General features: G+C 45.9%; 1 protein-coding gene across 2 annotated transcripts in view; it reads left to right on the forward strand.

Moving 5' to 3' along the window:
- Positions 1-1761: 1761 nt before the first annotated feature.
- The window catches only part of Pid1 (phosphotyrosine interaction domain containing 1), a 231676-nt gene continuing 209491 nt past the window's right edge, over positions 1762-23946 (forward strand). Inside the window, exon 1 of one of the 2 annotated variants that reach the window (XM_027941954.2) lies at positions 1762-2038. In XM_027941954.2, coding sequence (XP_027797755.1) covers positions 2009-2038 — 30 coding nt within the window. In that variant the 5' untranslated portion in view covers positions 1762-2008. Of the gene's footprint in view, positions 2039-2463; positions 2485-23946 lie in introns of those variants that run through there. The other variant, XM_071619584.1, reaches the window with a different exon arrangement.

Here is a 23946-nt window from a genome sequence, read left to right on the forward strand (position 1 = left end):
TGGCAGCCATACCTCAGGAGAAGGGATGCACTGGACGTTCAGAGCAAGCACCAGGGCTGCAGAAGGGGCTGAGAAGGTTTAAGTGGTTTTCAGGCAGCAGGACAAGGTCTTTTGGATGTCTGGGAGACAGAGGCCAGCGCCTCAGAGACAGCTCTGTGGCTTTGCCAGAGGCTCCTGGAGATCACGAGGGTTCTGGACTTGCCTGCAAGGCAGCATCAGGTAGTGACTGTACCATCCAGAAGGAGCTGCCTGGAGCCCTGGATGTACATGGCCACTCTCTTTTGTGGGGCTTTGTGAGCCATGCACTCCAGAAGCCTTGAGAGATGGGGTTTCTATTCCTAGGATAGATGCTGGAATGACCCCATGAGCTAAGGGCTGGATTCTGTAGTGCCTTGATCCCTAGATATCACTGCACCTGGGGGTGAGGGAAATGGACAGGCACGGGTACTTATTTTGGCATTGCACAGGTAGGTCAGGCTCCAGGTGTCTCTGTTGGAATGCTCTCAGGACCCTTTCCTGCCAGTCCTGCTGACCTTTGGAAATTGCCTTTCAGAAGCCTGGGGTTGTTCTCTTCCTATCCTTCTCTATTCCTTCCTTGGGGTTCTGGAAGCTCTTCCCACCATGTTCTTCTTACACACTCTTCACCAGCCCTGCAGACTCAGCTTGACAACCCAGTCCCACCAAGCTCCCCTGAGTCCCCAGCCCCAGATGGTTTCTCTTTCCATTGTCTTTTCAGAGGAGGGAGAGGCACAGGACATGAACTGAAGACATCTGAGTGCGCACTCTCTAGGTCATTTACTGGCTTTGTGATCTGGACAAGTGATCCAAACTCCACAAGCCTCATTTGTTTCAAACCCACGGTGCTAATATTAACATTTCTCTAGCTGACTTGTCCAGAGGACAGGGAGAGCAGGGCCTGCACAGGAAGGGGAGGTCTTTCAGGACAGCCAGCACTAGCCTGTGAGCTCAGGCCAGGAGCCTGGGATGGCTTCTTTTTGGGTTTCAGAGCCTTGTGAGCACCTGGTGGATCTCAGGAGTCCTGTGGCTGATGGGGCTTGTGTCGCCCTTCTCACCCCTCACCATGCAGATCCCTCCCCTCTTCCATATCTCACAACGGGCATTCCCCAGGGCCCTGATCTCAGAAGCTCTACTCTTCCCTTCTTAGGACATCCACCCTGTTATATTTTCTTCTTGACATTTATCACCACTGGATATAGCAACGGCTTGTTCATGTGTTTTCTCCATCATAACTATCTCCTCCACCTAGAATGCAAGCTCAGGAGAGCAGGAACACGCTCTCATATTCTGCCCCACTGTATTCTGAACCCAACACAAGGGCAGGAGCATAATAGGTGCCCAGTTAAGTCGAAAGGGAAGAATGAATGGAAGTCTCTCTCCAGCGCTTCTGAGATCCCGGCTGAATGGAAGCCTGGGACCCCCAGGACTGTGCCTGCCTTTTATAAGAAGCCACTTCCCCCAACAGTCCCCAGGCCCTTTCTCCCAGCCAGGCTGTCCCCCTTTCCAGATCCTATACCAGTGGGGCTTCCCCGTTCTGGCCTCGGCATTCGTGCCTTGCCAGGGTCCCGGGACTGCGGGGTCTGCGCACCCGACCCCTCCCCCGTGGGCCCCGGGCGCCCGCCCCGGGCATGCTCAGAGCGCGCAGGTCCGGGCGGCGGCGGCAGCGGCGGCGGCGGCGGGGGGAGGAGGGAGCGGCCGCCGCCGCCGCCGCCGTGCGCTCGCGGGCCCGGGCGGAGCTGCGCAATCCTCTCGCAGCTGCGCCAGGACAGCCGGCGCGCGGCCGAGCCCACAAGTTGCCGGCAGCAGAGCGCCGCGCCGCCTCCTCCAGCTCGCAGCCCTCTGCGCCCACCCCGCAGCGGTGGCCGGCGCCAGGACGCACATCCCGCGGACACTGACCCCAGATGTGAAAGCGGGACTGCAGCCCCTCACCCCCCGGCGCGATCGACAGAGTCTCGCCAGCCTCTCCTCCGTCAAACCCCACGGCTGGAAGATGTGGCAGCCGGCCACCGAGCGCCTGCAGGTAAGGAGACCCGGGAGGCCGGGGGCCAGCCTGGAGGAGGAGGTGACCGGCTGGAGGAACCCAGTTGGTGGTGCCGCTGCCCACTTGCTGGGGATTTGCCCTGTAAGAAGCATCCATGGGAACTGGATGCTGTTGGCTTCACCCAGAGCCGGGTACCCAGCGAGGGTAAGGGGATGATGAAACCGAGGACCACACTGCTTGGAGCGTTACAACTTTTGGCTTGGAGGTGTTTGTGTGCGAGTTGGTATAAATAATGTTGGGTTTCCTGAGCAGCAATTTTAGATTGCATTCCACTGACACAATTTACTGGTCTGGGATTAGGATTATTTGAATCCAGATTTTTTTTTTTTCTTTTTGTCTCTAGGAAAGACAGAACAAATGATTTGTGAAAGCATCCATTTGCCAATATAATTTGGATATGTCAAGCTTGGTTTGGCTTGGTCATGGTATGCTACTTATTTTATTTTCCCCTTATTCATTGGCTCTCTTCCTTCATCTCTCCCTGAATCCAAGCTCCTCCAGATATTTGAAAGTCAGAAGTTTAAGTTCAGGCAGGAATAGTTAAGTCCCCTGTTATCCCATCAAAAGTTTTCATAGCTTGGTCCTGAAATGCCATACTGCCTGTGATTTGGATTCTTCTGAAGCTAGGGAGTTGAAGAGCGGGTTCAAATCAGAAAGAGGGATATTTTTCCCAGTGATACTCCTTCAGTGACACTTTGGGTCTTGGGATGGCCCTGGCTGCAAGGTGCGATGACTGCCTTTTGCCCACAAATATTCTGGGGGTGGGGGGGGGAAGAGACAGCTACTTTCCACTGAATCCTGCAATTAAACTTTTGGCAGGCTCAGAGCCATATTGTTTTGTAGTAAACTTTAAAGAAGCGTTTACGTGGTAAAATATTGTACCACTGGAGGCTGAGCATCTCTGAAGACTTAGAACAGAGAGGCCAGGATTCCTGGCTGGCTTGGGCGGTTTCCTCAATGAACATTCCAAGCCCCAAAGAGACAGTCCCTCCGACGCTGGGCAGGCCAACTTTTGCCTGTTAGTCCTCATACCAAGGATTAACCTGCAGAGGGCATTGCATTTAGCAGAAACAGATGCCCCACAGCTCCATTCCAAGTCTCCCTGGCCATGACTTTTGGGGAGTGTGTTCATTTTAGCAAAGCCCCCAGACCAGTTTCTTGGGGTCTCAGACAGAATAAGCAAGAAAACCTGCTGCTGGCTTTGAAGATGAAGAGGTAGGTGACCAGGTTCCTGACACCCCTGTCTTATTAGGTGAACCTCAGCAGTGAGCCCAGTATAATTGGCACAAGGTGATGTAAATGTATTTTGGAAGTGGCACCAGATGTCAGTGGTGCATTTGAATTCCTCCTTTAGAACAAGGCATGATTTTGATTTCAAAGAAGCAAAATGATTGATGGGAGGTGGTGACTCCCATCCAAGAGCAGAGAGTAGCTTTTGGAAGTCCTTATAGAGATGTGGTCACAGTTCCTGGAGGTGGTATTTATGGCCTGGTGATCTGTGCCTCTGAAGAGTTTGTAGATTTTCATCTCTTGAAGTGATTCCTACTGGCTTGTTTCACTTAGAGAGTCCTGTCAGCTCTGGAGCACGTGACTCTTGGCAGGCATGAGCTCTGGCTTGAGTCCCCCGTGGAGATCTTTCCCTGACTGAAATGTTTCCCTGCTCTTCTGTGAAATGTGCACACGTGCGTTTGGCATGAGTCTAGGTTTTTGCAGTTGCGTTTGCAGTGAGTTTGTTTTATTCCAGGGTGCCATGTAGAAAGAGCATGGTTTTAGGTTTTTCAAAAACTCTGGTAAACAGGGCTTATCACTAAGATCCAGTCACTGTTGGAAGGCACTTACCGATCTAGTCTCCACTTCAGATCCCCAAATTTAAATCATTTCGTGAACCCGTTTCTTTTTTAAAAAAAATACATCTCAAGGCTTGAGGTTATCCAAGTGAGCCCACTGGGAAAAATCTTCACACTCATGGCTTCTTCCCAAACAGCCACTGGACTCTTCTTAAAAACACAGAATCTGTAGACCTGTATGTTTTTCCTTTTTGCTTCTCGGGGAGGGAGCCGTGACAGTGAGGTGGTGAGTGAGCTGCTTGTAATAATATTTTATTTACATTCCTTGTGGTTGTCTTTGTCATGGTCTCTGTTTCCTGTCTGGGATTTTTTCCTTCCCCTTCGCCCCCAGGCATGATCATATAGAAACGGTCGCTTCCGATTCCTCAGTGAGTAGGATGCTTTACCAAGTCCAGATGCCAGGCCAAGGACACACATTAGAAATGGAGTTAAATGGGAAAATAGATGGGATCCCCTCCCCAGTATAAGACCCACCCTCTCCCCTCCTCTCATGCAACCTCATTCATTTTTTTCTCATTAATTTTTAATACAAACGTTATAACTGAGACAAGCTGCAATGAAGAAAATGCTTCAAAGAAGCCTTTCCAGAGCTTCCAAATGGGATCAAGAAATCAATCGATTGTATAAATACCTAGAAATCAAAAAAGGTGAGAGAAAAAAGGAACCAACGTCCTTTCTTAGCTGATTTTGCTAGTTCCTGTGGGGCGATGCTGATTCGAAGGCTCCACGAGAGTGTGGCATGGCTTTGCCTAGAGAGTCACCTTTTAACTAATTGGCTTTTGAATGTGGCAATTGGTTCCCGGGGCCAGGAGAGGGTATCTCTGATCAGATTTGATTATCATTATCATTGACCACTTGATTGCCAAGAAAAAAAATGAGGCTGATATTTTCTGATATGAGGTTTAGGTCTTTGACCCAAATCCAGTAGAGGCGAAGGGACCTGTTGCCCTGAGCAGGGCTGAGCCGGGTGATTGCTCATTCAGTCACAGGGACTGCGGCAACTTCATCTGCTCCCTTGAATGTTAAAACTTGTGTCGCATCCCACTAGAGCCCTGGCCGGGAGCTTCTGCCATTAAACATATAATAGGATCAAAAGGAATGTGAAGATTTAAAATACCACCCCAATTTTTAAAAATGTAAATATGAAATTTTCCCTTTTCACCTTCTCTGCACAGTGAACTTTTTTTTTTCCTTGCAGGGACTCGGTAGGGTTATAAATTTTTAAAGAAGCAGATTTGAAACGAGCTCTTTTCAGGCAAGTAAAGTGGACTTCTCAGTAGAAAAAGGCTCAGTATTGCTTTTTTAAAATAGAGACCAGATTACTTCTGACCTTGATATTTAAAATTTTTCATTGGATTCCTGATTGGCTTAATTGTTGTGCTGGGTGGATCCCTTCAAAGTAGCAAACCCATCTGTGCCAAATGTGGGCGGACTTTGCCATAAGGATCATGTATTTCCCCAGAGAAAATGTCTTCAGTGAGATACTAGATGCTTTTTGTGGCGGACAGGAAAGGAGACAAGCAGGAGAAAGATGAGACAAGACTGAGTTCCAGACAAAGGAGGCCACACTTCCTCAGTGTTGTGGTTATTTAAGAATAGGGTGGAGCTCAGTGTCAGAATTTATGGGAAATAAATTTAAATTCTAGCAAATTCTAACCATGGAGTCTATGAAACTGTCTTTTCACGGGGTGTTTAATAAAGGCTCCAATGCAATCGTTTGCCGGTCTTTCCTGAGATTCGGGTTTTCCAGGGCAGAATGTGTAACTTCATCCCTGAGGCTGGATTTTGGCTTCCCACCGGGGCCATGCTGTCCTCACCCATCCTTCTTCACTTTTATTTTGGTCAAGGCCTATGCACTGGCAATTTCCAAAAGAGGGTGAGATGAGGGAGTGCAGGAGAAAAACCACATCCTAAAGACCTTTCTTTTGGTTTAACTTTGGGCTGATAAAGAAGGTTGAAGTTCTTAACTAAATATTGTTGGAGGAGTTAGAAGGTAAGAGGACTTCTTTCCCTAGGATGGTCTTGCTCTTGCCCTGTCTTGATTTGGAGCATGGATTATTCTAGATGTATTTCTCTATGATGACGCCGGTTTCACTTTTCCCCTGAGAAGTGACACTGAAGAACCCTCCGACACGTCAGCTGCAGCCCATTAGACCTGGCTCATCAGGCAGAGGGAGAATGTTGGCCAATCTGATACTTTTCCAGGCAGACCAAACTGACAGCAGGGACAGGAAGAGAATGGCTGGCCTTTATGGAGTGTGCTCTGTGTGTGTGGCACTGTGTTGAATTTATTTGAATTACTGAGCTCATTTATCCCCCATAACCATTCTTACCCCCATTTCATAGATAAAGAAATTGGAGGCCAGAGAGTTGAAATGATTTGCGTGGGCTCAGGCCGCCAGAAAAGAACTGAGCCAGGGTTTGACCCAGGTGGTCTGGCTCTAGGCCTTCTTTCTCTCCACTTCACTGTGGTGCAGAAGGTCGAGACATTGTGCAATGCCGTACATGTGTTCCCGCTGGTGCCGTGAACCAACGGAATTAGCGCAATAGCTGATTTGCTGGCTCCAAGAGGCTACTGTCATATTCCTGCTGAAGCGGTGCAGTTGCCTGTGTTGGGCAAAGGCTCCCCTGTGTCTGGTGTCCCAGATCTTTGGGAGAAATAAACCTCTGTATCATACTTAGGCTGAAATTCCCAGGTGCCTTTGAAACTCTCTTCGGCTGAGGCACACAGCCATTTATCCAGAATGGAGACCTTGGAAGCTGCTAATCAAGCTGGATCACATATGTGGTCATCCCAATTTTAGACAAAGCGTGGGGAAGGAGAGACGATAGGAATGTTCCAGAGCAGCTGCTTAGAAAGCAGCAAGCCCTTCTCTTACCCAGGCACAGGTGTTTGGCCAAATCTGTTTAGATTCTGCATTCCTTTTCATCCCATATAGTTGCAGGTAAGCATGAAGCATCGGTCCTTATTGTTCATAAAGAAAAACTGATGACCAAGTTATATTGTTCTATGGTGTACATGAATAATATGTAACAACAAATCCTACCATTAGGTACCACTATAATGTAATAATAATAATAATAATAATAATAAATAATAATAATAATAATAATAATAATAAGCAACAATGTAAAAAAATGAGAGGAAGAAAAGTTGGGGTTTCATTGATGGGGAGCCTTAGTCTCTCTGAGAAGTAAAATGCTGTCTTATGTCATTGACTCTTTCTCCAAGTTCATCAGCAAAATCTCTAACAAATAATTTGCAAAGTGCAAGTGCTGGGAAAACTCTGCCCCTTGGTTACCCATTGCCTAATGGTTCTTTCATGTTGACTGCACTGGGTTATCTTGGAGTGTTAGGCAACTTTTGCATTTTGTTTGATGTTCCAGATTATCTCTCTCTTCCCTTCTCTGCACACTGACTCCATTCTGTCCTGAAAATTAGCCCTGGAAGGCTCTGGAAGAGTCAGCCCCTCACAGCCCTGCAGCTCCTGGAGGTCAGGCTGCCTTCCAGGGGAGTCTTTTACTCCATGAATAGCAGCAGTCCAGGGGCTTGTTAGTGGTCAGCGAATAAAACCAGCCCAGAAATGCTCAATGGCTGCAGTGTGCTGTTCTGTCCCCATGGGCACTGATCTAAACGGGAGCTTTATATGAGTAGAGCAAGAAGAAATAGTTGAGATGTTTGTCCAAAGACTTCTGTAAAGTCTAGTGAAATTGCTTTCCTATCAGTTATGTTAAAAAAAACAAATCTTGATCCCAGTTGATCGAAGTTAGTGATAAGGAATCACAGTATATTTGCCAGATTCCACCCCTCAGCCACAGACGGGAAGGATGGTGTCAAGGAACAGGAGGAGATCCGCGTTGTGCTTTTGGTATATTCCAAGACTCCCAATGTCACAGTGAGCTCTTCCACTTGGTGCTGATGCCACGTAGGTCCCTCATGGGGCAGAAGTCCTCTTTTCCATTCTTGATGGCCCAGGACTTCTCTTCCCCCTATGTTTCAACTAAGATTTTACTTGCATAAGGGTCATTCTGGCATTGCCCTTATTAGCCAGGTTTTTTCCTGAATCAGAAGTCACTTGGTTAAAAAAAAATCAGTGAAAAAAACAGAATTGCCTTTCTATAAATAATTTTAACTCAATTGCTTATTTGCAATGTTTCAGCATCGTTTTTTAACTTCTCTGAGTTTTGCTCTCCCTGTCTATAAAATGGAGACATCTACTTTGCAGAGATTTTGGTATACAGTAAGTGCTCAATAAATAGGGGCACACCTGTCAGGGCTGGTCACTTTAGGAACAGGACCTGTGCTTGACCCACACCTCACCTTCCTCTTGAGTTATAGGAAGTTGTGGTCCCCCGACTGCAATGACCTTTACGATTGGGAGTTTAGTTTTGTCAGTCTCATAAGCTCAAATGGGGTTGCGAGGTGGCTCTGGGCTTGGGCAGCTATACACCCTGTGGTCTGACCGCTTGGGTCCTTGTTTTGGAGGGGCCTAGCTGTGGCTATCCTGGAAGTGGGTGTTTGTGGTGACCTCTAACACTTACTTAGTTTCTGCCAGGTAATCATCTCAGGTCAGGAAGAAGCATTCCCTTTTGTACATAGCAGATGTCACGCTGAAGGTGACCATTAGCAAGTCCCATGTATATCCTGCCATTGAGAGTCCACTGCTCCAAAAGATATTTTGAGTTGTTAAGTCATTCTAAAAGCCACTAAACACATAGTTGCTGCCACTTAGGGACAGTAGGAAGGTCACATAGTCGATGAGTATTCCCAGGCATGTTGATGCCCACAGAGCCAGCAGAGGAAGCGCTGTCAGAGCCAAGGTCCTGGGCCAGCCTTGCCTCATGGCCCAGCGATGCTGCCGGGTGAGCTGGCATTTGCCAGTGGCTTTAGTGTCATCTTTACCTTTCCCTTCTCTCCAGGTTCCCTTTCTATGGAGAAAATCAAGAAATACTATCTATGTTCCTCAAGACTCACCTTTGTGGTACTAGCAGTACTATTAGGAAAAATAGCAAGAGCATCCAGCTTTTACTAAACACTTACTATATCCCTGGCTCTTTTCTGTCCTCCCATTGTGGAGGCAGAGCTGGGGTTCTTGTCCAGCTCGCTGGCTGCAGGGGCCACAATCCTCAGCAGCCTCTTGGATCATGCACGCAGAGCCCTTTTATTCTTGAGACCGTTTCTAAAGGACAGGTTTGTTTTTTTTCCCCCTCATTTATGGATGACATAATGGATGCCCAGAGAATTCAGGTTCAATCCAGGTTAGGTCTCTCTATTTTACTCATTGCTGTGGGTAACTTTCACTTGAGTCTGTGAACTAACTTTTTTCTCTGCTAACAGAGCTCTAACTTGATCAGGGCAAGGATGGTCAGGCCTTAGTCTCTGGGAGAGTGGTCCAGCCTGGCCATGACCATCTCATCATAGTTGGTCTCGGGTTTGCCAGGAACCATTTTTAAATGTTGGCGTACAGGAGAGTATCTATCAGGGACGGCTTCACTTCAAGTGAAGCTTCTTGAGGAAAGAGCCTTCCATACCCCCCTTTCTTTTTCCTTCTGTTGTGGGCGAAGCTGTGATGTCTGCCATTGCAACAGCCACGTGGTGATTCTGAAGCAACAAATGATAAGGACGAGAAGCAATCTGCCAGGAGGCTGGATTGATAAGATGGAAGGGACTTGGTTCATTAAGTGGCTGCTGAATTGACCTTCTAATAACAGTTCAGGTTGAAAAATTACCACCTTCTGGCATTTGCTTAAGCCTGTGCAGTACACTAGTTGGGACTTCTATGTTTTGTACCTTTGACGTTGCTACTAAGGGTTCAAACCAGGTTAGGTCTCCATATTTTACTCATTGCTATGGGTTGAACTGTGTCCCCTGAAAAGATAAATTGAAGTCTTAATCCCTGGTGCTGTGAATATAACTTATTTAGAAATAAGGCCTGTGTAGATGCAGTCAGGTCAAGTGAGGTCATGTTTAGGTGGCCACATGAGGATGGAGGCAGAGCATGGAGAGAGGCTGCCACAAGCCAAGGAGTGCCAGGGATTGTGGCCCCCACCCAGGGCTAGAAAAGTGTGGGAAGTGTTCTTCCCTAGAGCCCCTGGATGGGGTGTGGTGCTTCCGGCATCTTGATTTTGGACTCCCATGAGACAGTTTCTGCTGTGCTGAGCTGTCCGGCATGCAGTGAAGCCGTGCTGCCTCCTGATTGCCTGCTCTGATCCCAGTGGCCACGGTGTGTTGCCTGTGGGCCTGAGTGCCCAGGTAGGGTGCCTCGTTGCCAGGAGAAAAGGGCTCCATAATTGTCACTCTCCCTCGAGACTCGATCCATCCACAGGTTCTTTGTGAGTGACAGATTCTACCACCCACTGTACAGCGGGATGGGCCAGCCGTTTGTCTACTGTGAGTGTCATCCTGATGGGGAGCAGCAACTGCGGTCTATGTCCCCATCTTCTCTGTCCCCTAGGAAGGGGGCTGCAGGGCCGTGGGCTGGGTGGTGACTGCTGGCTGTTTTCAGACTTGAATTCTTGGTAGCCTGGTGTACTCGTTGTCTGAGGCTGCCCTAATGACATGCCACAGACTAGGTGGCTGAAGCAACGGAGGTGTGTCGTCTACAGCTCTGGAGCCCTCCAGCAGCACTGGTACCTTCTGGACTGTGAGGGAGAATTGGTTCCAGCCTCTGTCCCAGCGTCTGCTGGCGTGCCGGGGTCTTCCACATCCCTTGGCTTCTGGTGGCATCAGCTCGGTTGTCCCACGATGATCTCCCTGCGGGTGTGTTGTCCAAACCTTCCTCTTATAAGCGTTTCAGTCATTCCTGTTGGTTCAGTGGCCTACTTTGCTCCAGTATGACCTCATCTTTACTGATCACACATACAACTGCCCCATTTCCAAATAAGGTCCCATTCTGAGGTCCTAGGGGCTAGGATTCTAACATGACACTTTGTGGGGGAGGTGTGGGGGGGTGGGGGTAGGGACACAATGGAACCCATAATACTTTAGTGTAGAATTTTCTTTTGGGTTTCTGCCATGCAGCAATCCATCTCTTCCCACTTGGCCAACCATCAGGGGGAAAAAAAAAGGGGCAATGATAATTTTGTTCAAGTGGTTGTACAAATGTGAAAAGGATTGCTACATCTACCATGTGCCGAGGATTTAAATTAAAAAAAAAAAATACCTTTTTAGGAGAAGAAATCAGATAGCTCAAAAGTATATAAAGAAGTTATTAACTCAGCCCATCCCCAGTTCTACCTCTGAAGAAATTTGTATGATCTGGTCAGGGGTTATTTTCCCTAGGCTTTTGCAAACATATACAGATATATAAATGCATGTTTAGTTTTTTCTCATGTATTTGGGTTCTGTAGCCCCCCGTCCCCACTTCACAGCATTTCCTGGGAGCCTTTTATGATCAATCCATGCAGCTCCAGCCTGTTGCTCTTGGAGCCTGTGGAGAAGTTTGTGGTAGAGTCCGGCTGCAACTCAGGCCTTCATTTCCCTGTGAGGGGGTGTTTAAGTTCAGTCCCTTGCTCTTTTACCTTTCCCCTGTAAACTTATAACTGTGTGTTATAAGAATTTGTGCATACCCTCATGTGCTTGTGCCTGTGTTTCTTTATTTCTGAACTGTCAAATCGGAATGGCTGAGTCAAAGAGTGTATGTGGTCTCAAATTGAGCAGCAGCTGTCAAGGAAGGCCTTCATAGACAGCTCTGCGTGTTGATCAGAAATTCATGTCACTTGACAAAGGTACAAAAAAGAGAGTGGACCCGTGTCTTAGTTTGCATGAGATGCTACAACAAAAATTCCCTAGACTGGGTGGCTTATAAATGGCAGAAGTGTGTTTCTTGTAATATTAGAGAAGTCTAGAAGTCTAAGATCACCGTCCTGGAAGATTCATTGTTTGGTAAGGACCTGTTCCCTGGTGCAAAGAGATGGCACTTCCTTGCTGTGTCCTCATATGGAGGAGGGGGTAGACAAGCTTCCTTGGGCCTGTTTTAGGACACTAATTCCATCCACCCCCAGGGCCTAGTTGCCCCCACAAAGGCTTCACTTCTTAATACTCTCATGCTGGGGGTTAGAATTTTCACACATGGATTTGTTCAGACCAGAGCAACTAGAGAAAAGATAATAGTATTTTCAACAAATGGTGCTGGAACAATTGGCTATCAACATGCAAAACAAAAGCCATAGCATCTAGGACAGACCCAAATACAGATGGTCCCCAGTGAGCACTGGTTTGACTTATGGTTTGTCAATGCTATAATCGTGCCAGAGCACATCCATAGGGCTGCTCTGTTTTTCACTTTCAGTATTAAGTAAATTGCATGGAATATTTAATACTTTTTATAAAATAGGCATTGTGTTGGACCATTGTGCCCAACTAATAGGCTAATGTTAGTGTTCAGAGATTGCTTTAGGCAGGCTGGGCTAAGCCATGAGGTTTGATATGTGCATAGAATGCATCATTGACTTCAGATGCTTTCAGCTTATGATGAGTTTATTGGGACTTAACTCTTGGTACGTTGAGGGGTTATGTACCATGTACATTCATCCATACCTCATACTATACATCAAGGTGAATCAAAAGTTGATCATAGACCGAGTATGGTGGCGCATGCCTGTAATCCCAGTGACTTGGGAAGCTGAGACAGGAGGATCGCAAGTTCAAAGCCAGCCTCAGCAATGGCAAGGCGCTAAGCAACTCAGTGAGACCCTGTCTCCAAATAAAATACAAAATAGGGCTGGGGATGTGGCTCCTTGGTTGAGTGCTCCTGAATTCAATCCCTGCTACCAAAAAAAAAAAAAAAAAAAGGAAAAAAAAGTTGATCGTAGTCCTGAATTTAACAAAACTCTTAGATAAAAGAGCAGACTATCATTGTGACTTGTGCACATCTGTGTAAGCATCACTACCATCACGATAATGAACAACCCATGGCATCCAAGAGCCTCTTTGAGTTGGGCAGAGATTTCTTAAAGCAATGACAGAAACACAATCAATGAACAAAACATTGAATTGTATCACAATGAAAAACCTGCTCTTTAAAAATATTCTTAGGAGAATGAAAAGACATGATAGGCTTGGAGAAAATATTGGCATATCACATATATAGCAAAGGATCCAGGATACATGAAGAAACTGTTGAAACTCAATAATGAGATACACATCCCAGTTTTTAAAAAAATGGCATAATGGTTTGAACAAAAAAAAATATATGGATAATAAGGTAAAGAATAGGGCCACCGATATGCACATGAAAAGATGTTCAATGTCATTGGTCACAAAGACTGCAATGAAATGTTACTATGTAAAACTACTGGAATAGCAGAAGTCAAGGAGGAACCCGGATGCTCTTGCTATTGGTGGGAAGGTGAAGTGACTGACGCAGGTCAGTAGTTGTCTGAGGATGGCCGGGAGGAAGGACAACACAGGGGCTTGAGGAAGGTTTGGGAGTGATAGATAGGATCAATGTCTCCATTACGGTGATGGTTTCCTGGTTTACACATATGTCAAAATGTATTAAATGGTGCAATTGACAATGTGTCCTCTATACCTATATGAAGCATTTTGAAGACACGAGTGTGGAATATTGTACATCAGGCCCAGAGCTAGAAGTTGAAAGAAGTAGCAGTGCGTTCTCAGGATGCCCTAAATCCTGTGGGTTCACTGTAGCTTTCATTTCCCTTTAACTCATAATTAAAATTATAATTTTTTTCTAGAAATTAAAATTGTAACCTAGAATGTACATAATGAACTCTGAAATTGTTCTTGTAGTTCTTTTCTCTCTGTTTAAAACCCTTTTACATTGAGTTCCAGAAATGGCATTTTTTCATCTCTCCCTGTTTGCCTAAGTATTATAGGGAAATTAGTGGTTGGACGAGAGAAGAAATCCAGGCAAAGGCGGGAAGCCTTGATCCTGGCTCATTCTCCATGGCCCTCGTTCTCATCCTGGCTCCCAGTCTGTGCGTGTCTCATTCTGTTGGTTCTCCAGCTGCGCTGTCCTCAGGGGCCTTTGAAGCCCTCTATCCCAGTGCCCAGGAGACTCTGGAGACACTGCTGTTGAAGGGGTGACTCCAGGATTGTGGCCCCTGTGGCTGGCTGGCTGGATCCCTTCTAGCTATTCTCCCTTCCCTGACAGAGACACATAGGGAAGACATCTGTCCAACCATCAGTGACTCTTGATTCCTTTGTGAATTAAAGTAATGTGCCTAGCAGATGTAGGATCCGCGTTCCTTACGGAACAGTTCCTTTTCCTTTGACAACTAAAAATGTAGACTGGATGGAACAACTTATCCAATGGCTGTTGACGCTTAGTGAAAAGCATCCATAAAAATGACTTATCTATTTGTTTAAAAGTATTTTTTCCCTCAAGAAGGAAAATTTGAGGCATTTAACTCAACACCAGTGAATGAAAGCCTGTTTGATGAATATGTGAAGGGACCATGTGACACCGTGTCCGGTCTGGGGCCCTGTTCATGTGATGGCAGCAGTGTTAATAAATAACAGGCACGCAAGAGAGTCTCCCATCAAATCAGGATGTGTGGTAGCCCTAGAAATGGCAAGTAAAACACTAGACTTTGGCTCCTAACTATTTGCTTTACAGGTGAAGGAAAGAGATGAAATAGGTTGAGGGTAGACACAGCAGATGGGCAAGGAAGCCAGGAAAAGGGAACACTGGGAAGTTGTGGTGGTGGGGTTGAGAATATGCACACACCCAGAGAGGAAGAAGGAGAGAGTGGAGGGCATCACACCGACACTTAGTGCTGTCTCTGGCACCTTCCTGGCTCCATAAAGATGAGCTGTCTCGCTTTGATGTGCAGAAAAATATATTCATTCATCACATGCCCACACCTGCTCAGGTGGTGAAGGCTTTCTGGAGTATCTGACCCTGTTGGAGCAACGCTGCCTGCAGATGAGCAGACTGGAAATTGGAGAATGATATAAGCAGACCCAAAGACACAGGGGCAGGCAGTTTGGGGCAAATGGGAGATGATGAGAATATTTCTTTAGATTACAGGTCAGGCCACCAGGGACCTGTACAGAATTACGGACAGTGGAGAGATGGTGGGCTTTTAATCAGGCACCCATGGCTGCTTTACTCCAGGGTTAAGTCAGGGCCTCTGATTTGTGTTTTGTATGTGCATTTTCTCAAGTTGAAAATGAAGACAATTTGTTTGTGAATGTTGAAGTTTAAGAACTTAGCATGGTAACTGGCATACCACAGTGGGTCGGTAGATACTAATATCTCCCCCCATTTCAGATCTGAGGGTCAACGGGGGATAGAAACATTGAACTTTGGAGCCAAGTAGAAAATGCAAGTTTGGCATTTCCCATAGTGGTTCCATGAAGCGTGAGTTTATCGAGTTGCTAGTGGGAGACCTGCCTCCCAGGGCCTGGGGTCCAAATAGTCTGGGAGGCTCTAGGGAAGCCCTGTAGGTCTGGTTACTTGGTTCAGGACTTCTCGTAGCTTTTAGGGTGCTGGTGCCCATGGGTTTGCAGGTGGGGGGAGAAGATGGTCCTGGCCACTTAATGAAGGCGCGTTCCACAGCCCGGGGCACGTCAGTGTAGAACTTGAGCTTCTCTAAGTCCACCAACCATGGGGCTGAGGCTTGGCTCCAGCTCGCAGGAATGTTTCCTTTGGCTCCTGCAGTAGATATAAAAACTTTACAAATTAGTTTCCAGGATTTAAAAATTAGAAGAATTTATAAGGAAAGCTGGACTTTCTGATTCTTTTTTAAAAATGGGCAGGTCAGACCACAGAGGGCCTGTATCTTCATAGAGGGACCACCAAGCAGCCGCTGCTGCCCTTGAATGGGAAGAGCATGGCCCCAGCTTGTCCCAGGTGTCAGTCACAGCTGACACTCTTTGACACAAGAACTGAATCCTCAATTCTTTCCTGTTGGAGTCCGGATGAGATCCTTGATTCCCGGTTCCTAAAGGCCAAGGTGATAAACGGTTTTGTAACTTAGTTTATTTGTGCAGCATCACTTATTGCTCTCTGGTAGCTGACCTTGAGGTCCATGTAGGCAGCTCCTCTCTTCTCTCTTTGGGGAACATGTGGTTGGCTCTTCTGTCCCGGGCACGCAGAGGCACAGGAACTACAAGTGTTGTTGCCTATCCTGTTTCTAATCCAGAGCACATGAGAGGGCTCCTGCAGAAGTGGGTGGCTGCTTCTGCTTTTAAGTAAATGCAGACCACTCCTTCCTACATCTCCCACGCCAGGCAGCCAACGCTTCTCATTGTTATGGTATTGGCTCAGTTGGGACATTTATACTGCCAAACATTGGAATAGATTGCTTCCAAAAACGGGGTAATGTGAAGGGTGGAGGACAGTTTTTAATTTCAACATTTTCCTCATAAATTGTCAGCCTATGAAGAACCATAGAAATGCTGCTTCGGAGAACCCAACGGGAGGATGTCGGAGATGGTGGCAGCACTGCCTTGTTTAGAGAATCCCGTTTCCACCTCCCCCACAAAAAAGAACCTCAAAAGCAATTTGCAGACTTTTCCTGGTCCCCCTGGGAGCAGATCTGCTCAGGTGTTTCACTGGGGCTCCCACTTCCCATTTCTTGCAGCTACAGATTCTATTTTTAGCATGCAAAGTACCTGGACTCAAGTCACACAGTGGCTTGAGCATAACAATGAATTACACCTCCCACCTTCAACCCATATTCTTGTTGCATGAAAGCACACGTGATCTACAAACTAAAAAAAAAAAAATACAAATATACATTAGATCCTTATGTAGTTCTGAAAAGGCTGGCTTTTGATTAGTAAGGGGGCAAAGTCACATGCTTTTAAAGTTCTTTCCAATAAAAGGTAAAAATATGGTTTTAAAACAAGACCAAAATGAAATCCCTCAAACAACAATGATGAAAGGAGAGATTTGTTGTATTTGAAAACCTAAAGTTATAGTTAAGGTTATAACTGAGTTTAAAACTTTTAGCTCTGAGCTTCCTGGCAGCCAAGTAAGAAAAGAAACAGGGCAAATTACTTAGTCCTCATTCTCTAATAGAATAAAGTATACCAACTCATGTGGGGCCCCAAACTTTTTCATAGCTTGAAGTAGTCCCTGTGGCTCTTTATATGGGACATTGTAGCACAGATTTTGGGTAATAGCATTAGTTGCAATTTTGTCAAAAAATAAACAACAGGAATGCTAAGTCTGTTTACATAGAAGTAGAAGTGGACATCTGGGGTGGTTTCTACTTAGCTTAATTTCCCATTTTCTGGTAATAGCATCCTGATTTTCTTTGGGGAACTGTTTTCCCCTGTTCCAATGGGAAGTTGCCATCCAGTTTCAGGGGAGAGGTATCTGTTAGTCCATGTGCTCTCTTTTAGCCACAGGGTCACTAGTTGTCCCAGTTAGATTCATTAAACACTTCCACCCAGGAGTTGGAATCCTGAGTATGATGACCCAGTGAATGAAGGCAGCCAGGGCTGATAAACCTGATAAATCCCTTTTCTGAAGATTGTCTATGGTTCTGCTGCATAGACTCTGGGAACTGATCCATCCTTCTCCTTTCTGAGCTTGGTCTTCCCACCCTCCTGTCAATCCAGGGCCATTTCAATATTTAGATTTTTTTCCTGCTTATGTTATGTGCATAATTTGCTCAAAAGAGATAAGTCATAATTGGCTGATCTCTTTGAGAGTTGGTGTCTGAGGCTTGGAACCACAAATCTCCGATGGACCTGCAGGTAGAATTTTCCCTTGAATACTAACGTTTCGTCTGTTGTTTTATAAAGTTGATATCCTGAGGTGGGCATAGGTAGGTGACAAGTGAAAGAGCCATTCTTGAAAACTCGCTAAGACACGGAAACCCACATGGATACACACATGTTATTGCAAATGACTATGTATTCCTTGTAAAAAGCGTGTTGGGAGATGAAGAAAGGGTGCACACCATTATTTTCTGTTCTGCACATATCCTTACTTTATTAAGTGACTTTGAGCAAAGATAATCCTAATTAATAGTTCTGGCCTGCGGCTCCCATGTTCTGGCCCATCTTTGGAGAAAGATTTTTGTCCTTGTTTATCAGGGTGTAGCCCTGCTATTGGCATCTGCTGTAAATCTTAAGGTTTTTATAACTTGGATGTCACTCTCACCTTCCTGCCAAATCTCTGCACTGAAAATGTAGAGTGTCATTTTAAGTAATGATGCTTTTACTGCATCCAAAACAAATAAAGGAATTTTAGTACAAGTTACAAAACGAATCCCTCTTGTTTCTGAGCTTGGAATGGAAATGGTGTTAGGGATGCAAACAGCTGTTTTGGCCAAAACAGTTAAAGAAAGATAGGGTCACAGGCTGTTTGGGCTCATTTCTTGAGAAACACTTATAGTCCTTGGATAAAAGTGTGAATGGCTCCATGAGTTCACTCTAGGACAATGTAGATTCTTTAGTCTACAGAGTTCAATACCTCCACGTCTGGCAGTCCTGACCTTCTGAGAAGGGAATGTACATCTCAGTCCCGAGGCCCTGCTTCCCCACGTTGATTTCACACAAGGAGGAAATCTTCACCACGAAGCTCTCTGGACCCGGGGAAGTTCATCTGGCATCAGTTAGCTGGCACACCCTGCCTTCTTCCTCACCTACCTTCTGGTCTGTGCTGCAGGAGCTTGGTGCTTTGTGGAAAACGAACGGCATGGGCAAAGTGCAAATCTGCAGAGTCCTACAACCCAAGTGAATTCAAATTAGTGTTCCCCAGGTGGGAGTCGTTTTAAACATGCAGGAAGACAGCACAGCCAGTATCTGTTTAGAAAGTTGATAGATGGTTTTTCTGGAAGTAAGGCAGTCTCGGGAACAAGGAATTCAGTTTTAAAACCCTGTAACTTCACGTTTCCTTCTCTCTCTGTGTTAATGGTAAATAGCAGAGTTCAATGCTGATCCCTTTACGCCTTGGCCCGGAGAGTTGGTGTTTTTCTTCATAACGTGTAATTCAATGCCTTTGCTGAACAGGGGCTGACCCGTGAGATATGAACTGGAGGGCATGTGTGTTGGCAGGGTACCTAGGGGCAGGGCAAGCACTCAATGACAACTCGGAGGCAGTCTTTTGGAAATATGAATTAATTTGCATTTACAGGGAGCCCTACTTTGGACATGAGGGAGAAGTGCTCTGCAGTTGGGGACCACAGAAAACACATCTGTGTTTTCTGGCCCCCTCCTTTACTTTCCCTCTCTTCCTTTCCTGCTTCTCTTCTCCTCCTTTCCCCACAATGAGTGAGAACGTTCTTTCCATTCCTGAATTGTTTGAACTGCCTTGCTGACTGCTGAGCCTTTCCGACATATTTTGCAGCTTTTTCAAGGGACTATCACTACCTCACCTTTTCTCCCATTTTTCTTTTTCAATGGCCCTAGGCTCTCGGTGGGTTGGAGGTCACAGCTGAATTGAATAAGGACAAGTACTCTGTTGCTTCACAGCCATTGCCTGTTGTTGTTGTTGTTTTTAATCTTTTAAATCTATTTTTATTGGCGCATTATAATTAGACACAATGGTGGGATTTATTATGCCACCTTCATAATATGCACATAACATAACCTGCTCAGTCTCCTTCCTCAGGACCTTCCTTCCTGTCCCTGCCCGTCCACTTGCTATACTCTTATGATGTCCCTTTTTTTCCTTTCTTTCTTTCTTTCTTTTTTTTTTTTTAACTTTTTCTGGCTTATGTTTAAGAGGGCATTATCTCTGCATTAGGTGGTCATCAAAACTCACGTCTTGGATTATAGATGATGGAGACAAATGGATTCATTTTGATCCAAGGACTGAAGAAATAGATATATTGTGGATTTCTTATTACAGGCACTGAGAGTCTATTTTGGACCTCAGCAGATGCTGGCTTTTGCTAAAGAACGAGGTCTTTATCTTTGTCATTTCAATCCCTGGCCCTTAAATAGGAAATCTACTTTTGATTTGAGTTGCTAATGCCCACCTGTAAATAAGGAAAAGAGTGACAGAGCATATTCTTCATCTCTAGCACTTCCTGGTGCATCTCAGAGGAATTTTTATGGAGTATAACAATTTCATAAGTGTTAACATTTAAGAAGACAGTTCCCATTCTAAGTATGAATGGAAGCCTGCTTTCGAGATTTCAGACTGGGTTAAGGTTGGCCACAGCAGAAGGCAAAGTCATGTCTGAGTCAGAGCTCACACTCGTGGGGGTCCTGAGTGCAACCCAGACAGTGGAATAGACTCAGATGAAATGTCTTACTGTTGACTTTCAGCCTTAACCGATGGGTCTTGGAACTCAAAAGGGTCAGGGAATTACATTGAGACATCTGTTAATCTTGTATGCAGTTAAGCATTTGGTATGGACTGAAAAAATGTAAGCCACGGTGATGTCAACTGCTTTGCAAATCCTGTGTGCTTTATTACAATAAATATTTTTTGGAGTCATTCCTGATTCATGGTGGATTTTAGGCGTTATGCATATTTCCAATCAGTGAGCACCACTGTGTGCTGTATAGGGCAGGATCATTTTAGATTTGGAAGCAATTGTGATACTTGAAGAGCCGGACACTACTGATTTCATGAATGCACATCCCAGGGTGAAAAATCCACGGGCTGTGGCTGAGACTGGCCGCACTGCTTCCCCTGTGTCCAATGCCTACAGGCTTTACTTTAACATGTGTCTACTGATCTTTTGGTTTTGGGCGAGGAACCCGATTAGGTTCTAAAGTGGGTAGAAAGAAGAAGAGGTCCTTGTGCTTCAGAGGGTGTCTCTCAGTTCCACAAGAAGTGGATTGTAGTTACATGGGAATCTCCCGTGCTACACAGGAGAGATGGGGCCCTTCACAGCCTTCCCTTTTCCTTAGGAAAATGAAAGCTTCCTGCGGCCTGTGTCCTGTCCGGGAGGTCCTGACATCTCAGATGAGAACTGTATATGTGGCCCTGTATTTGCTTAGGGCAACAAACCATTTTGACTGGGTGTGTTTTTGCCCCCAGCTGAATCAGGAAATGGGGAAGATGCTGGGCCACGCACCCTCTGCTCTGCCATGGATGCTAAGTCAGGGTGGGTGTGGATATCCCAGCACTCCCCAAGTTTCTCAATTTGCCTGGGAACCTTTCCGCTTTCTCCCTGAGGCCTGCTGCCACGCAGTTCTCTGATGGGAACTGTCAGCCAGCGCTGGGTCGACTGGTTTTCCAGCCTATCTTTAAATAAAAACGTTTTGCCCAATGGCACGTGTTGAGACTCGCCAAGACCATTTTTTTTTTTAATGATAAAAAAAAAATCGCATCTGAGTGCTCAGAAGTTTGTAATTTTCACGTTTGGGTGGTTGCTGTTTGGTTAACTTGTTTGGGAAAATGTCATTTAACGTCCGTCTCTTGCCATTTCATCTCCTTTCCTGCCGCCATTGCACATTGGATGTGAGAAGATTGTATGGAACGAGGCCAAAGGGACTGAAATGTCAGTGACGAGGTGGAAACACTTCTTTCCTCCTCCTCTGTGGTTGGTGTCTGTAAAGTGCCTTGATCACACGCTGAGAAGTGGCTTTGATGCTTTGGCTCAGGGTCACGGAGTCTCCCTCTCCTCTGTGCACGGCAGGCCATTTTCCACCCTGGTGTGTTCTGGTGCATGGTGCCTTTGCCAGAGTGATTTCCTTGGTCTGAAACAACCCTTTCCGTCCCCTGCCTCCTCTGCCTCTCAGAGCAGATGGGGTTGCCTCACTTCTGCCAGAGCCTTTCCTGCCCAGGCAGGTGCAGTGAGTCATCCTCTCTCTTCTACCTCAGTTGTACCTCTCAGTTCATTCGGCTTCTTCTCTGTGGTAGAGTTACTTGTGGGCCTCCATCTCCCAAGACCCTGTAAGCCCTGGGGACTGGGGCTAGGTCCTTGATCACCACCAGGCACCCCATGTACTTGGCTTAGTACTTGTGACGTGGATGGAAACGTGAAAGGGGCTCACTGAAGGTATGGATTTACGTAGTGCTTCAGTACATGAGTGATTTTGTGACTTATTATTACCACCTCTTAACGCCTGTGCAAAGAAAATTTAGAGATGGATTCCCAGACAGATTTTGGTGCTAGAAAGCAAGGAGGTGCTCAGAAAGAAAAAAAGTTTTAAGAAGACACAGGCTGGGCACAGTGGCACATGCTTATAATACCAGAGGCTTGGGAGGCTGTGGCAGGAGGATTGCAAGCTCAAAGCCAGCCTCAGCAAATTAGTGAGGCCCTAAGTAACTTAGCAAGACCCTACCTCAAGATTAAAATTAAAAAGGTTTGGGGTTAAGTGCCCATGGGTTCAATCCCTAGTCCCTACCCACTTCCTGCAAATAAATAAATAAATAAATAAGAAAGACATGGAAGCCAGCTTGGCTTTTATTGACTAAATATGGTACATATGGTACAATATACGTCATACCCCAAAATAAATGACAGTGGTTGTGGATTATATCCCATTGAACACAATAAGAATCTATTTATATGTACTAAGATTAACTTTTTAAAATAAAAAATACGTAAATTAGTGAACAGAGGAAATCCCTTCCTGATAATAGAGTGTTCATCAATAAAGAAGAAGTGATATTTAAAAATCACCATTTTGTGATCATCATTGTAATAACTGAGCCAGGCAAGAATCACTGGTGAAGTCTCAAACTTGTGGGAGGGTTTAACGTGAAACAGGCTGTTTATATAATCTCAAGTGTCTCCCACCAATTATAAATTGAGAAAGAGAAAGCAGTAACTTCCCCATGAAGTCAGGTGGACGTCACCTTAGAGAGAGTTAGCGTCACCCTACTGCGGCTGACCTTTGTCACCTGTCTCCTAACAGGACCTCTAGAAGGCTCACTCTTTCTGTTCTGGGAACATAGGCTCCAAAATAGCTGGCTCGTGCTCTCCAAAAGTATCCATGTCCCGAAAGACAAAGACGGGCTGGGAACCTGTCCCATATTAAGTAGACGTGGCAACCAAAGGCAAGGGCATGCTCCTGAATTAGGTCTCGGCCAGGGAACATTTTGACAGAGGACTTGATGATGGGTGGCATATCGTTTCACCATAGCTATGCAAGAGCCTGTGCTTAGGAGACACGCAGTGAAGCATTTTGCGTGAATTAGGAGCGACACCTTCCTCCTGTCCTCAAAGGCACATGGGGGAAGGGGAAGAGGGGAGGAGACAGGGAAGGAAGGAGAAGAAAGAGAGAAGGAACGAGGAGGAGGACGAGAAGAGGCAGAAGGGGAGGGAGGAAGTAAATACACGGGAACGAGATTGTAAAGCAAATATAACAAAGTGTTAACCTCATAAAGCTATGACTATCCCTGTATATCCTGATAACCTTGGAATTATTTCAAAGTAAAATGTTGAAGAGAGCACAGTGCCCATACAAGTTCACAGACACCCTTTCTGGTCATTTTGGGGAGCAGTGGTCACTGAACTGCCCCTGCATCAGGGCAGGCTCTGTTCTCTCTTCTGTTTTTCTTCCCCTCACTGGGCACCAGGTGCAGAACGTGGTGGCTGGCAAAAATAGGCAGTTCCTAAATATCTAACGATCACAGGGGCCTCAGGGCCTTGGAGTCCCTCGAGTCATGGAATATTTATCTTCTCACAATGGCAAATGCAAATTGCCAAGACACATTTGACTCCTTTCTAGTTCCCTTGCAGCTAGTTACGGTCATATAAGAAGTTTGCTGTGGTTAAGCAGAGGGGATCTCAGAGAGGTGCCCGCCTCCCTGCCCCCTCTTTTCTCTGTCCTGGCTGGCATACAGATGTGATGGCTGAGGCTCGAGACGCCCTTTTAGATCATGTGGTGGGGGGAGCCGGGTGCTAAGAACCACAGAACAAAAAGAGGCCACTGGGTCCCCAATGCCAGGGCACACTAGCCCCTGGCTGCTTACCCCAGACTTCATTTATGTGAGAGAGAAATAAACATCTGCCTCCTGTAAACCCTTATTATTTGGCCTTTTCTTTCATTTACAGCTGAAGCTAATCCTCAGCGATACATTTTGCTTTCTAAACGTCATTGCTATTGAATTTTTGTCCCTCGGTGGAGTTTGTGTTCCATTTGTATCCCACACACATTAGCAATGACACTCTCCGGCTTTGGGGTTTGCTGTTTGCGCTTTCTGT

Source organism: Marmota flaviventris, chromosome 11 (genome assembly GCF_047511675.1).
Source record: "Marmota flaviventris isolate mMarFla1 chromosome 11, mMarFla1.hap1, whole genome shotgun sequence".
In the NCBI taxonomy this organism is placed as follows: Eukaryota; Metazoa; Chordata; class Mammalia; order Rodentia; family Sciuridae; genus Marmota; species Marmota flaviventris.